Source organism: Acomys minous, assembly GCF_964271855.1.
Source record: "Acomys minous genome assembly, chromosome: 5".
Lineage (NCBI taxonomy): Eukaryota > Metazoa > Chordata > Mammalia > Rodentia > Muridae > Acomys > Acomys minous.
Genome location: NC_140494.1, coordinates 56,654,587 through 56,666,738, shown reverse-complemented (window position 1 = coordinate 56,666,738; position 12,152 = coordinate 56,654,587). Strand labels below are relative to the sequence as shown.

Sequence of the window (12,152 nt, the reverse complement as noted above, 5' to 3'; positions counted from 1 at the left end):
TTTCCCTGAGTGTGTTTCTGTGTTCAGGGAAGACTACCTGGTATTTTAAACCTCTGCAGTCTGGCTCACATTAGAATGTGAGGTGGGTGTCTTTGGTTACAGCACAGTGAATGCCGAGGACCAATGTCCCCTCTAAGCCGACTGAAAGGCTTGGTGATCAGCCTTGCACAGGGCACGCCATTGTACCAGGGGCCGTATCAATTGTTACACAAGTCAGTTCTGTCCAGTTTCAGCCTCAGCAGAATGCAGGCATGTTAGGTGTGTCATGGTGTGCATAGCACAGCCATTAGATGTTTCCTGTCACTTGAGCTTTGTGGGCATGCTTGCTAGTTTTAAGAAAAAGGAAAAATAATATGTGTGTGTGTGTGTGTGTGTGTGTGTGTGTGTGTAAAATCTCCTTTCTTTGAACCTTCTAATCTATGTTTTGCCTGTTTTTCTCTCTGTACATTTTATCTTATTCATATTTAAACTTTCCATGGAGTATTTTGAGACAAATGCTGTAGCCCTAATGAAAATGGAAGATACTCTACTACATATTAAAAGTGTGGAACAGATACCTTAAAGAGGCTTTGTGTAAATAAAAGACATTTCTGAATGCTCTTGTGTGTATTCCTAGCTATGCAATTTCATATGTGGTGGAAGTAATCACGTGGAATTTTATGCACTAGATATGAAAATCAACATTAATGAATTTGTAGCTATAATTTGTGTTTTTGAAAAAGAAAACCTTTAAAATCTACCTCACTTTTATTTTACTCAACAGTATTCAGCAGGCAGAAATGGGAGCAGCAATGGATGCCCTGGAGAAATGTAAGCCTATCTCCTTTTCTGTAATTATACCTCATAATGTAGTGAGTGTGTGTGGATGGAGGATGAGGACGTAGAGGAATGGCTAAGTTCTGATCAAATGGGATCTTATCTGTTCATAATTATTCTCCATACAGAGGACAGGAGACTGTGCCGTGTAAATAGCAGACTGCAGTCTTTAGAAAGCATTCCTAAGTGTGTTTGGTTTTTATTTTCCTTTTCTTACATGGAGCTCTATTCCTCATAGAACCGTCTGCGAGTGGCCTTCTGTTTCTGACCATATTTCCCCACACTTCTGTAGTCACATGAGCTAGGCATGGTGACACGTGGAAGGTAGATTCAGGATAGCAGGAGGTGAAGGCCACCTGAAGCTACATTGTGAGGTCAAGGTGAGCCTGGGCCACATGAGACTTTGCTTCAAAGCAAAACAAAACAAATGAAATAAAAAACTAAAAATCTCTGTAAACTGGGTATGGTGGTCCCAGCACTGAGGGGCCAGAGGCAGGTAGATTTCTGAGTTCAAGGCCAGCCTGGTGTACACAGAGAAACCCTGTCTTGTGGGGCTCGGGATGGGGTGGAGAGGGTTGGGGGTGGGGTGGGGAATCGTACGTAGGCGTAAACATATACATGGGAAGATTTTTTTTCTGTTTAGTTTTTAACCATTGTCTTATTTAAGTTGGATGGCAATTATATGTTTCTGAATACATTCACATGCTAATGTGTGTATATAAGATACCTCACTTTTGTCCAGTATGTCATGAGCAGTCCTATAAGTCATAGAGAATGGCTCCAAATTTCTTAATAGTTACACATTATTTACTTCTGTGGGTGTGCTGTATTTTATTGATGTTTTTCTTATTATTTGGGCTACTCTGTGTGTGTGTGTGTGTGTGTGTGTGTGTGTGTGTGTGTGTGTGTCTGTCTGTCTGTCTGTCTGTCTGTCTGTCTGTCTGTCTGTCCACTGTCTACAATAAATGTCTGTATTGTGCTGCATCTAGTTTTGAAGATACATTGTCTCAAGTGTGAAGACATGTTGAAGAGACTTCAGTTGCATAATTGACCATGTAGAGAGCTGCCTAGTCTTGTAAACAGAAGGTGTGAATACAGGACATTGTTCCTCTGAGGTCTGGTGTGTTGCGCAGAAGACCCTGTGGGCACCATAGGCCTATGCTTCAAGAACCAGCCCAAGGAGTAAGAGAGGGTGAATACACAAACTCAAAGTGAAATGGCCCAAGATTCTCTGGTTTGAGAGGTCCCAGGAACTGTTAGAGGGCCAAGTGGAAATCAGCACGCAGTGGCTTACTGTTGGGGTCAGGGAGGGAAGTTAGTGGGGACAGCAGCAGTGTTGCCAGGGCCTCGCATGCTGCAGTCCACAGTAAGAGTTTTACATTGACTTTTTTTTTGAGAATATTTTCATTGATTGGTTGTATAAATGTACCATCATTTCTTGAAGGAGAGTGGGCTTCTGTTTTCCAGTTACACTAGAGTCCACCCCACTTCTGATGCTTGCATTCAGCTCTAAAATGGTACTGGAAAATTACTAATTCCGAGACAGGCACCCAAACATACTGAGAGGAGTGGATTGCTTAGCTGCTGGACAGTAACTTGGCATTATGTCTGGTCCTTAGAGAAGTTCTGATCTCTTGGAATCCAACCTAAGGAAATACTTGGATTCTGGACTATAGCTCACATACTGTGGTACTCATGACAACTTGGTTTATAATAGCAAAATGTTTAAATAAAATGAAACTACACATTAACAGTAAGCAAATGTTTATCAGTAAATGGATATCTCAAGGATTAGCAGACGTTTTCTGTGAAGGACCAGCTGTGTGTAGTTAGGCTTCACAGGTCATAATCTGCCTCGGTTACTACTGTAGCACACAGACGCAGGAGGTGTCAAATGTCTGTGTGTCTCTCTTATCTTCAGAAAGCGATTGGGAGCTGTATTTGGCCTGTTGGCAATACTTGCCCAATTCCTGAATATCCAGATGTGATGTTTGTAACTGTTGAAATAATGCTGTTGGAAACTGACATTGAGCTGCAGGAAATGCTTGTGCTGAGATAAAGGAAAATATGATAGCCATAATAGCAGGGTAGGAGTGGGGAGTGTATGTGTGCACACATAAAAACACACACTACACAATGCAGTGAAGCTTTCCTGAACAGCGCGCTGTGGATACGCTCTGAAAGCCTGTTCATGGTTTGATACGAGCAAGAGGGCTTTTAGTACAAACTCAGTTACACAATGGAATCTACTGAAGAAATGGGCCCTATGTAGGAAACCTTGCCTTTACAGCTGAGTTTTGGGGGTGTTTTGACCAGGGTTGGTTGGTTGTTTTTAGTCCTTACAGTATTCAAAGTCAAAGTTGATAGAGTCTGTGAGGAGTCGGCATTGCTGATAGCATGGGGCTGTGCTCCTGCCTTGGCTCTCAGGTGCGGATCTCATGCCTTTGCTGTTAAACACCGCTGCCTCTCAGATGCACGAGGCCTTTCCGCCTCACTGCTTGTCTTCCAAGTGCTTTCTCCGCCCTGTCCCTGCCTTCTCCAGCCTGTGGTGACGGTGGCACACAGTACAGAGAAGGACTTAGGAACATAGTGCCACTTCATCACTCCCCGCCCTTACAGCAAACAGACTTGCTTTCCTGGTCAAGGCGCGCACGTTCCCCTCACCTCCTCACCTCCGACTCTTCCTGTGTGAAGTACAGAGTAGTCCTTGGCTGGCCAGCACAGCTGTGTCCTCTCTCCATGCATTGCCAGGTAGAGGCTCTCCTATATGACCTCTGTCTGAGTGCTGGCTGCCTAGGTGCACAATGACTTCCTCATTCTGAGCCTGGCTTCTTAGTCCATTGGCACACTAATACTGCACCACATGTGACAAGAGAATTGTAGAATTCCTGAATCACAGTCCATATTTTCTCGGTGTCTGTGCTGTTATGCAGGGTATCAAACTAAATATAGCTAAACGGCACCACTGAGTGGCAGTGCTCCTTTTATCCATCCGAGTTCTCCACATGAGTTACCTCTGCAGACAGAGCCTTGGCCTTTCATGCTACACTAAAGATAGAATTGATCACTGGACACAGAGACTTAGACTGTGGCTTCCTTTTGTCCCTCTGATACGGTTTCGCTCTACGGAGAAAGTTTCCTTCTTGGTAAACATGCGTATGGTAACCTCGCGTGTTGGAAGCTTTTAGTTTGAAGTTTTCTGAACTATAAACCTCTGCCTCCTCCCCCACCCCCCACCCCTGCCTCCCTCTCTTTCTTTCTTTCTGCCTGTCTCCCTGGAAGTCACTAGTTGTAGAGAATGCTGCTTAAAGCACCTGCTTGTTTGGAAACACTCCAGAAGCTTCTGTCTTTATTTTAACTTGCTGTGTGGCTTGGTGCCTTCATTGGTGTCTATGTTGACATTGGAATCCAAGACGTCAGTCCAGACTCCGAGTGCGTATGAATAACAAAAGAGTAAAAAGAAGATAACTCATTCTTAGTCTGTTTTATAAAACACAATCACTATGTGTGGTCACTGTATACCTGTGTGCATGCTTGATCTCATCATCTTCGCGCTTATGGATATCCTTTATTAAGTATTAAACGTATCTCCTTGTGTCAGATAACTTTCCCCAGATGGCTCATCAGAAGCGGTTCATTGAACGGAAATACAGACAAGAGTTAAAAGAAATGAGGTGGGAAAGAGAGCATCAAGAGAGAGAGCCAGATGAGGCTGAAGACATAAAGAAGTAAAGGAGGGCACGGAAGTGGTGCCGCATTTGCTTGCCTAGGAACTGTGACTGCTGCCCAGCGAGACCTAGCCTAGTTTGCCTGCAGACAATGAATGAAGTGTGCCCATTGAAGTCAAGCTCCAAGTCAAACTGCGCTTGTCGGCTCACTGCTCGAGCGTCCTGCTTCCAGCTGGACAGTCTTTATTACAGAGTATTGGATTTCTATTTAGTGGATGTGCATTGTTCCCTTCATTTTGCTCTTTAGAGAATAAAATTCAGGAAGGCATATTCTATGGAATAGATGCTGTTTTGTTTCAGGTTGTGACTTCAGACTGTCAGCTGAGAAGGGACAAACTCACTTCACCAGATATTTTCTGTTACTTGTTACTTACTGCCTGTGGTAGCAGCTTTACTTCTTGAAATGTTTTTCCGCTTTCAGCTGGGTGTTTCTGTATTGCTCGTGTGATAATACCGAAGCTAGCCTATTCCAAGAATTGAGTCTGCGCAGAAGAAGCCCTCAGCCTCTAGCTGTTCGTGGAGCTGGAGAAGGACTCGGGCTGAGTCACATATTCTTTGAGTCGTCAGAATAGGGAAGAAATTGCTGTGCTCAGTCAGAACATCTTTTAAGCCAGCTGCTCTCACAGTGGGATTTGCAGTCCCTTGGAGACTGTTATAGAGAGACTTTGGTGGGTGTTTCAGAGTCTCTTGAAGATGTATTTAATTTACGTGTGTGGGGGGATGGGTAGGAAGGGCTAGGACAGGAAGAAAAGTTTTCATAGCTTTTAGCAGCTTCTCTAATGGTCCCTCTAGTAAAAAGACAGGGCATTTTCTTTCTTTCTTTCTTTCTTTCTTTCTTTCTTTCTTTCTTTCTTTCTTTCTTTCTTTCTTTAAGTTATTTTACACTGAACATCAAGGATTTCTTATTAATAAAAGCAAAACTTACAACACAAATGTGTCTTTATTCATTATTCAGCAGATATTACATAGCAAATGCCTGCTGTGTGTCAGGTATTGTTCCAGGCTCTGGGGGTATTACAGTGAACAAAACCACACCCATACCTCAGGGAGCTCATATGCTAACACAGGAACACTGCAAATATACAAGGAACAAGTGAAGCAGGGAAGTCAGTGGATGCCATTTTAAGTGGGATGGTAGAGGAAGTCTCCCTGAAAGGCTGTCAGTGAATTAGGAGGAGGAAGGCAGGAAAGAACCCGTTAGGGACCTGGAAGTGTTCCTTATCTACATAATGATGCATCATTGAACATTTTAAAATGCATTTTAGCATTGTAAAAATTGTTTCTTTGAAAATATTAGCACAGAATAAGTAAATCCCTCATGACTTGTACATCCTGCCAGAGCTGTGTGTGTGTGTGTGTGTGTGTGTGTGTGTGTGTGTGTGTGTGTGTGTGTGTGTGTGTGTGTGTCCATGCTACTCAAAACATTTAGTCACTGGAATGCTATATGTTCAGTTTCCACTGCCATTTTTAAATTATCTGGTAAGGTGTGCTATACACTTATTATTGTAAGTGGCTGTAGGGCCGTACCATCTTTAGCTATGATCCTGAAAGATGTGTAGGTTCTAAATATATATCACATGTCCTTGCTTTGAACCCTCCAGGGAAGCTGGGGACAGGGTGACATGCCAGCACTGGGGAGGGAGAAGGGCTCATCTCGAGCCACTTGTTCTAGCATGTCTTCCATGGCATTGGCATAGTTGTATCTGAGCAGCGGATAGCAGGACAGGAAGTGGGGAATGCCAGATTCCTGAGTGGCCTTCACAATGCTATAAGCAAAATGCAAGGGAATATACTTGGAATTTTAAAGGCTGTGTGTGTACGTCTGTGTTAAGCATCCTATGACACATACTTGGGTCAAGACACCTCTTGGGGGCGGGTTCTCCACCATGTGGCTTCAGGGATGGAACTCACCTCATCGTGCAGCAAGAGCTCTAACCTGCTGGGCTTGAACTGTTCTTTTAAGTAAGTGTTTTCATGACTCTTAGGTGTTTCAAAATAATGCCAAATCTAGCATGCCAGTCAAGAATCTTTATCGAGGCTTGTAGTTCTTTGGCCCTTTTCTGCTTCCCAAAGTAAAGTGAAGTCTACAAAATACTAGTATAGCACTTGTCATGGACACATCGGGCCAGATTGGCCACTCTCACCACAGACTCCAGCCCTGCCTCTTCTCCACAACCCAGGGTCATCTTCCCGTTCTGCCGAGGGGTGAGCCCGGGCAGTAACTCAACTGAAGGTAAGGCCTGTTGGCCATGGAGTCTGAAAGTTACTTGGGTGTGGTTGAGAGAATAGTCAAATGGGGCACATATGCAGATGAAGGGACTCCAAGTGACTCTGGGTGGGCATGGAGGGGGTGCAGCCCAGCCTGGATGGGCTTCTTGCAGGAGTTTACAGTTGGTTTATCCGTCTGGGACAGTGAACAGGAGCTGCCAAATAAATGTCTGGACTATGTGGAAAACACCTGTCTGCCACCGCTGAAATCTGGGGCTTGTCCACTCCTGCACCTGATATTTAATAGCTCACAGCTCAACCATATAAAAAGAACTGGTTTACTTGCCTTATTGCCAAGCACTGTCCTAGAACCAGTACCAACAGGCTTCTCGCGTTGATGCTTATCCATGCCTCTAATTGTCCTATGTGAAGATTGAAAGATGTTAAAATTGACAGCCATGAAACAGTCCTACGTACAAGTTAGAACTTGTAGCATAGAGTACATCTGGGTGTAAAGGCTCAAAGTTAAGTCCTTGCCCTGAAGGAGCTCACTGTTTAGAAGCAGAAGTGTGTGTTGGGTGCCACGCAGGACCAGGAGAGAGTGACCTGTTCCATCCAGAAGCTTGGAGTTTAGTCTGGTCTGCAGAAATGGCCTATCCCACAATGTGGACTACTGTATCCCTTGGACAAAAAGACTTTAAAGTCAAGCATTTTATTTAACCAAAATAGTATTGTGACATCATGAAATTGCCAAGTTTTTAAGAGCTTGTAATAACTAGGCTATATGCAGATGCTCAGTTGGCTGGTCCAAGGAATGGTTCAGCTAAGCTTAATGGTGTATGTACACATTAGTCTTTGTAGACTCTTAAGTGACTTTTGACCTAGGGATGCCCTCTACTCCCATCTTTTTTCTGGCCAGTTGAAGAAACTAGGTCAATCCATAGTGTTACATATTCTTGTCGTAATACATTGGTTTCTTGTGGCATCATCTGCTTTCCTCCTGTATCCTCTAGCTTGGGTCTGAAGCCTTGATTTTTTAGACTGAGGTTAGAAATTTTTGGCAAATGTGTATTTTAGGAGCACCCCCATCCCCAATTATTATTTCTTTTTGGTAATAGGTGGTTGAGGTGGTTAGCTTTATGTCAGGTAGGAAAGCTGCAGATGTTTTAAGATGCCAAGTTTGGGGTAATTTGTTCTCTCATGAGGCCCCTGTAGCATCTTGAGTAATGTCCAGTTTTCTTACGGTGGCATCAAAATTAGACATGAGCAGGAGACAGCCCCCACCTACATACATGCAACCCACAGCACACTCACTTTTCTTCCCTCCAGGGCCTTTACTGCCCTAAGCAGGCTGTCTCTTCGCTAATCATTCCTTTTTGGCCTCAGCTCAGGTACGAACTCCAGTCACTCTTTTCTTTTCTTTTCTTTTCTTTTCTTTTTTTTTTGGTTTTTGAGACAGGGTCTCTCTGTGTAGCCTTGGCTGTCCTGGACTCACTTTGTAGACCAGGCTGGCCTCAAACTCACAGCGATCCGCCCACCTCTGCTTCCCAAGTGCTGGGATTAAAGGCGTGCGCCACCACGCCCGGCCAGTCACTCTTTTCTTGTCCCTCCAGTGACGTGTCCATTATTGAGTTCTTGGTCCAGTCTGTCTATACTCGTTCTCTGTGTGTCCCCTGCCTCCCTTCCCTTCTCTCTCCTTCATCTTCCTTCTCCTCTCCCCCATCCCCGTTCCCCTGCTGCCCCACCCCCCACCTTGTCCCCAAGGTCTCACTGTGTGGCCCTGGATGACTTGGAATTTAAGAAATCCATGGGCCTCTGCCAAGTGTTGGGATTAAAGGGATGGGCCAGTATCTTTATTGTCGCTACCTTTTGGCTTACCTACCTTCCCTCGCTAGTCTATGGCTCCCAGTGAGTCCGACCATCATTAATCTACCTCTGAGGCCCTGGCTTCTAGCTTGACACTGTTCCTTGTGGACTCCACCACTGTCCAGTGAATAAACATAGCTGGGCTCCCCTTTGCCATTCTTCCACAAGCCTCAGCTCCCTCAGCGGTAATGTAGCTTCCTATACATACACACCATCCTCCTGAAGGGCCTCGAGGCTGAGCTGAAGAGAGTGACCTGTCAGAAGCCGCTGGAACACGCCTGCCCTCTCAGGATCTGCTGCACTTGGACTCAGCACAAACTAGTCATCCAGACCGGACCCCACAAGCCCAGTGTGGAATCCAGCTGGAAGCAGTGCCTTTGTCTGCGTTGGCTTTGTCTACCTCTGCGTTACCTTTGTCTACCTCTCAAGGCAGAAGCTGGGAGGAAGTGGACAAATCAGGTATCAGCTCCTGCAGTGTTAAGACAGTAGCAGCCTCAGGAAACAGGAAGGGAAGGCTTGGTCTTTGGTGAGAATACTAACTGGAGGGTTGGGACCAGTTTTCTCACCAACACCCATTATCTCCAGCCAGTATATTTCACTACAGACTAGTGACCTTTATGTAATCTTACATAATCTTTTTATAACGCATCTTGTTTTCATTTGCAACCACATTGTCACCAAACTGCTGCTGTTTAGTTCTTTGGGAGCTATTCTGAGTTTAATTCAAAACAAACAAACCAAACCAAACCAAAAAACCAGATAGGTTTCCCTTGCTGCCCCCCCCCCCCAGCTAGATTCTTATTGCTGACTCACAAATCTGGCGCCTAGAGACATCCCCTTGAAGAGAATCACCATCCCCTCCCCCATTTCTGCCAGCAACCCAAAGGTAAGTGAAGCTGGCTGCCCTGTCTATCACTCGAGTAGCTGCACGTGCAAGTTCTTTTTCTTCACATTAGGAGAAAGTTTTAGATGGGGTTTTTTGTTTTTGTTTTTAATCCGGCTACCTACTCATTTGTATGCTGCATAGGAGCCCATCATGATTTCAAACTCTCCGATAAAACAACTCCTAATGAAACACTATGAGGCGTAGTGGTGGCAAGGCTGATGCTCACCTCAATTGTTGCACTAATAGTGCTCTCAGGAGCTGTGGGGAACAGTGGCTGCCCCTGAGTAGAATTCAGCCAGAAAGATCAAGAGAGAGGCCTAATTGCCTTTCTTCTCAGATCAAACAATTGACTTAATTCTCCAGGCCTCCACACGGAAATGTGTTTGAGGAGATTCAAATGGGTTACTACAGAGGATTAAGGTTTTCTCTGTAGATTATACTTTTATGCCCTGTAGTTCATTGCTTGAAGTGTTAAGTAGTTTTGTCAAAATAAGCAGGGCTGGAAGGATTTCTAGAAACTTACAAATCGCCTAACTCTTGCTGAGTAACACAAGGGACTCCCTCCCCCTTCTCCCGCTTTTGTTTATTTATTTATTTATTTATTTTTTAATTTAATGGTGGTGACTTGGGGGTGTGGAGAAATCAGCCATATGAAAAGATCAGCTGGAAACTTGAAGAGGAGTACAAGTGTGGCAGTCCGTTGTGTTTGTAGAAATCGTCTCACACATGATGCTGCTAAAGAAGTCACCTAAAGAGAAGGGATTTTCTCCTGAATGCTTAGCCGCCTGCAGACAAAGTCCAAAGGGGATGTGAAACCCAACCCCGGAGGCCTCTGCAGTGCTGTGCTAATCAGTGTTATTTTACCCGCTAAGAAGTCAGTTCTGCGTAAAGGACTTGGTGGCAACAAAATAAGCTTTCGTTTTCTTAAAATTGAACACTCCCCAGAACAGGCGCTTGTTAGAAAGTCACCAGTGGTATTCTGTCCTTGGTTCTTTCTACCTGGGGTTGACGGCTGCTTCCTTTCACTGGTTTTTCCTCCGTTCTATGAGAATGTATCTGCTTTCATCGAAAAGTTGCTGTACGAATTCATCCTGGTCGTTAGGTGCAGGGCGTGGATTGTACACCCTTCCACTTCTTTAGTTCTCTGCAGTCATCACTGACCTTGGCCACATTGAGAAGCTTAACTGATGGTCTAAATAGTGTATAACCCATAGCAGTATAAACTATAGGCCAGGTGAAGGACTGACAATGGCTGGACAGCCTTGATGTGTACGTATCCACAACCACAATGCTTCTGGGTTTAGCCTTGGTTTTGTTCTTGTTTTCTGGGCTGGGACAGTTGTTTACTCCTGGTCAACTTATTGTACTGGGTCCTGCCTGGCAATTGTCGAGGAAATTATTCTTTGACTTTGATTTCTCATAGGAATCTCTCTATTTTTTTTTTCAACCTTGCTTTCTATCTTATGGGTAAGAAATCCATCAATAGACAGAAGTACTTGCCAATACTCCCAAACCACTAACAAAGGCTTTCAAAGCACCAGTTCACTCCCCAATGTTTGCAGGGTCCGGGAAACCTCATATATTATTTATAGCCCCTCTCTCCTAGGAGGCAAATTGCAAGGCAGAGTCAAGTAGTAAGTGTGTGTGTGTTGGGGTGTGTGTGTGTGTGCGCGCGCGTGCGCACGCGCACGAATTTTTCTCAGGCAAAGCAAAATCATGCAAAAGGAGAAAAAACAAAAGCCTAGAAGGAAGGTGTGAGCTAGAGGCTTCCAGAGCCTACTGGTTCTCAGAGCTGGGAGCACTGAGGGAAGAAGACAGGCAGGGAGTGTAGGAAAGTCTAAGTGGAGGTTAAGGAAGGTCTAAGTGCATAAAATGCAACCCCCATGGCACTACATTCCTCCTGTCTCCTGAGATGGCATCAGTGAGATATTGGTTGCTCAGCCATACAGCAAGTATGAAGGCAAGCACTGAGATCAGTGACCAGGAGGACCAGAAAGAGAACTGCGACTGCGGGGGTCTAAGCAGTATCTGGGTCACAGGGCCAAGAGAAGTTGTATTCTTCCACCCACAACACTTTGAGTTCTGCATCTCTGTCACTTTTGGCTCTTCCCATCCAGATGGAACCATAAACAATCCTCAAGATGAAGCCTTCTTTGTTGAGATAATCATCTCTCTGTTGAGGTTTCAGCATAGATGAAGTGTGGCAGCCTCACAGTGAGGATTTAGAATACAGGAGGAGAATGACTACTTTAAGACGGGACTCACGTGACTTTAAAGGCCCCCATAAGACATGCTTGGCTTTTGGGCCCAACAGGCAAATGTTAACATTATGTCAGTATTTATATTAAGAGAAATGGCAGTTATGTACGATTTTTAGTGATAAACTTAAATTCTTCTTTTTCTGCTTTTGCTTTTTTTTTTTTTTTTTTTTTTTTGAGACAGGATTTCTCTGTGTAGTCCTGGCTGTCCTGGATTCACATTGTAGACCAGGCTGGTCTCGAACTCACGGAGGTCTGCCTGCCTCTACCTCCCAAAGTGCTGGGATTAAAGGTGTGCCCTATCACACTTGGCTGATAAAGTTAAATGTTCTATAGACATTGGCATTTTGAATGCTGTGTAATTTTCACATATTAAAAATATTATTTTGA

General features: G+C 44.5%; 1 protein-coding gene across 6 annotated transcripts in view; it reads left to right on the top strand.

The window, feature by feature from the left end:
• Window positions 1-5,477, top strand: part of DROSHA (drosha ribonuclease III) — a 107,136-nt gene extending 101,659 nt beyond the window's left edge. For all 6 annotated transcript variants that reach the window (XM_084781097.1, XM_084781098.1, XM_084781096.1 and 3 more), the window contains 2 exons: window positions 764-810; window positions 4,418-5,477. In XM_084781097.1, coding sequence (XP_084637223.1) covers window positions 764-810; window positions 4,418-4,548 — 178 coding nt within the window. In that variant the 3' untranslated portion in view covers window positions 4,549-5,477. The remainder of the gene's footprint in view (window positions 1-763; window positions 811-4,417) is intronic.
• Window positions 5,478-12,152: the final 6,675 nt, after the last annotated feature.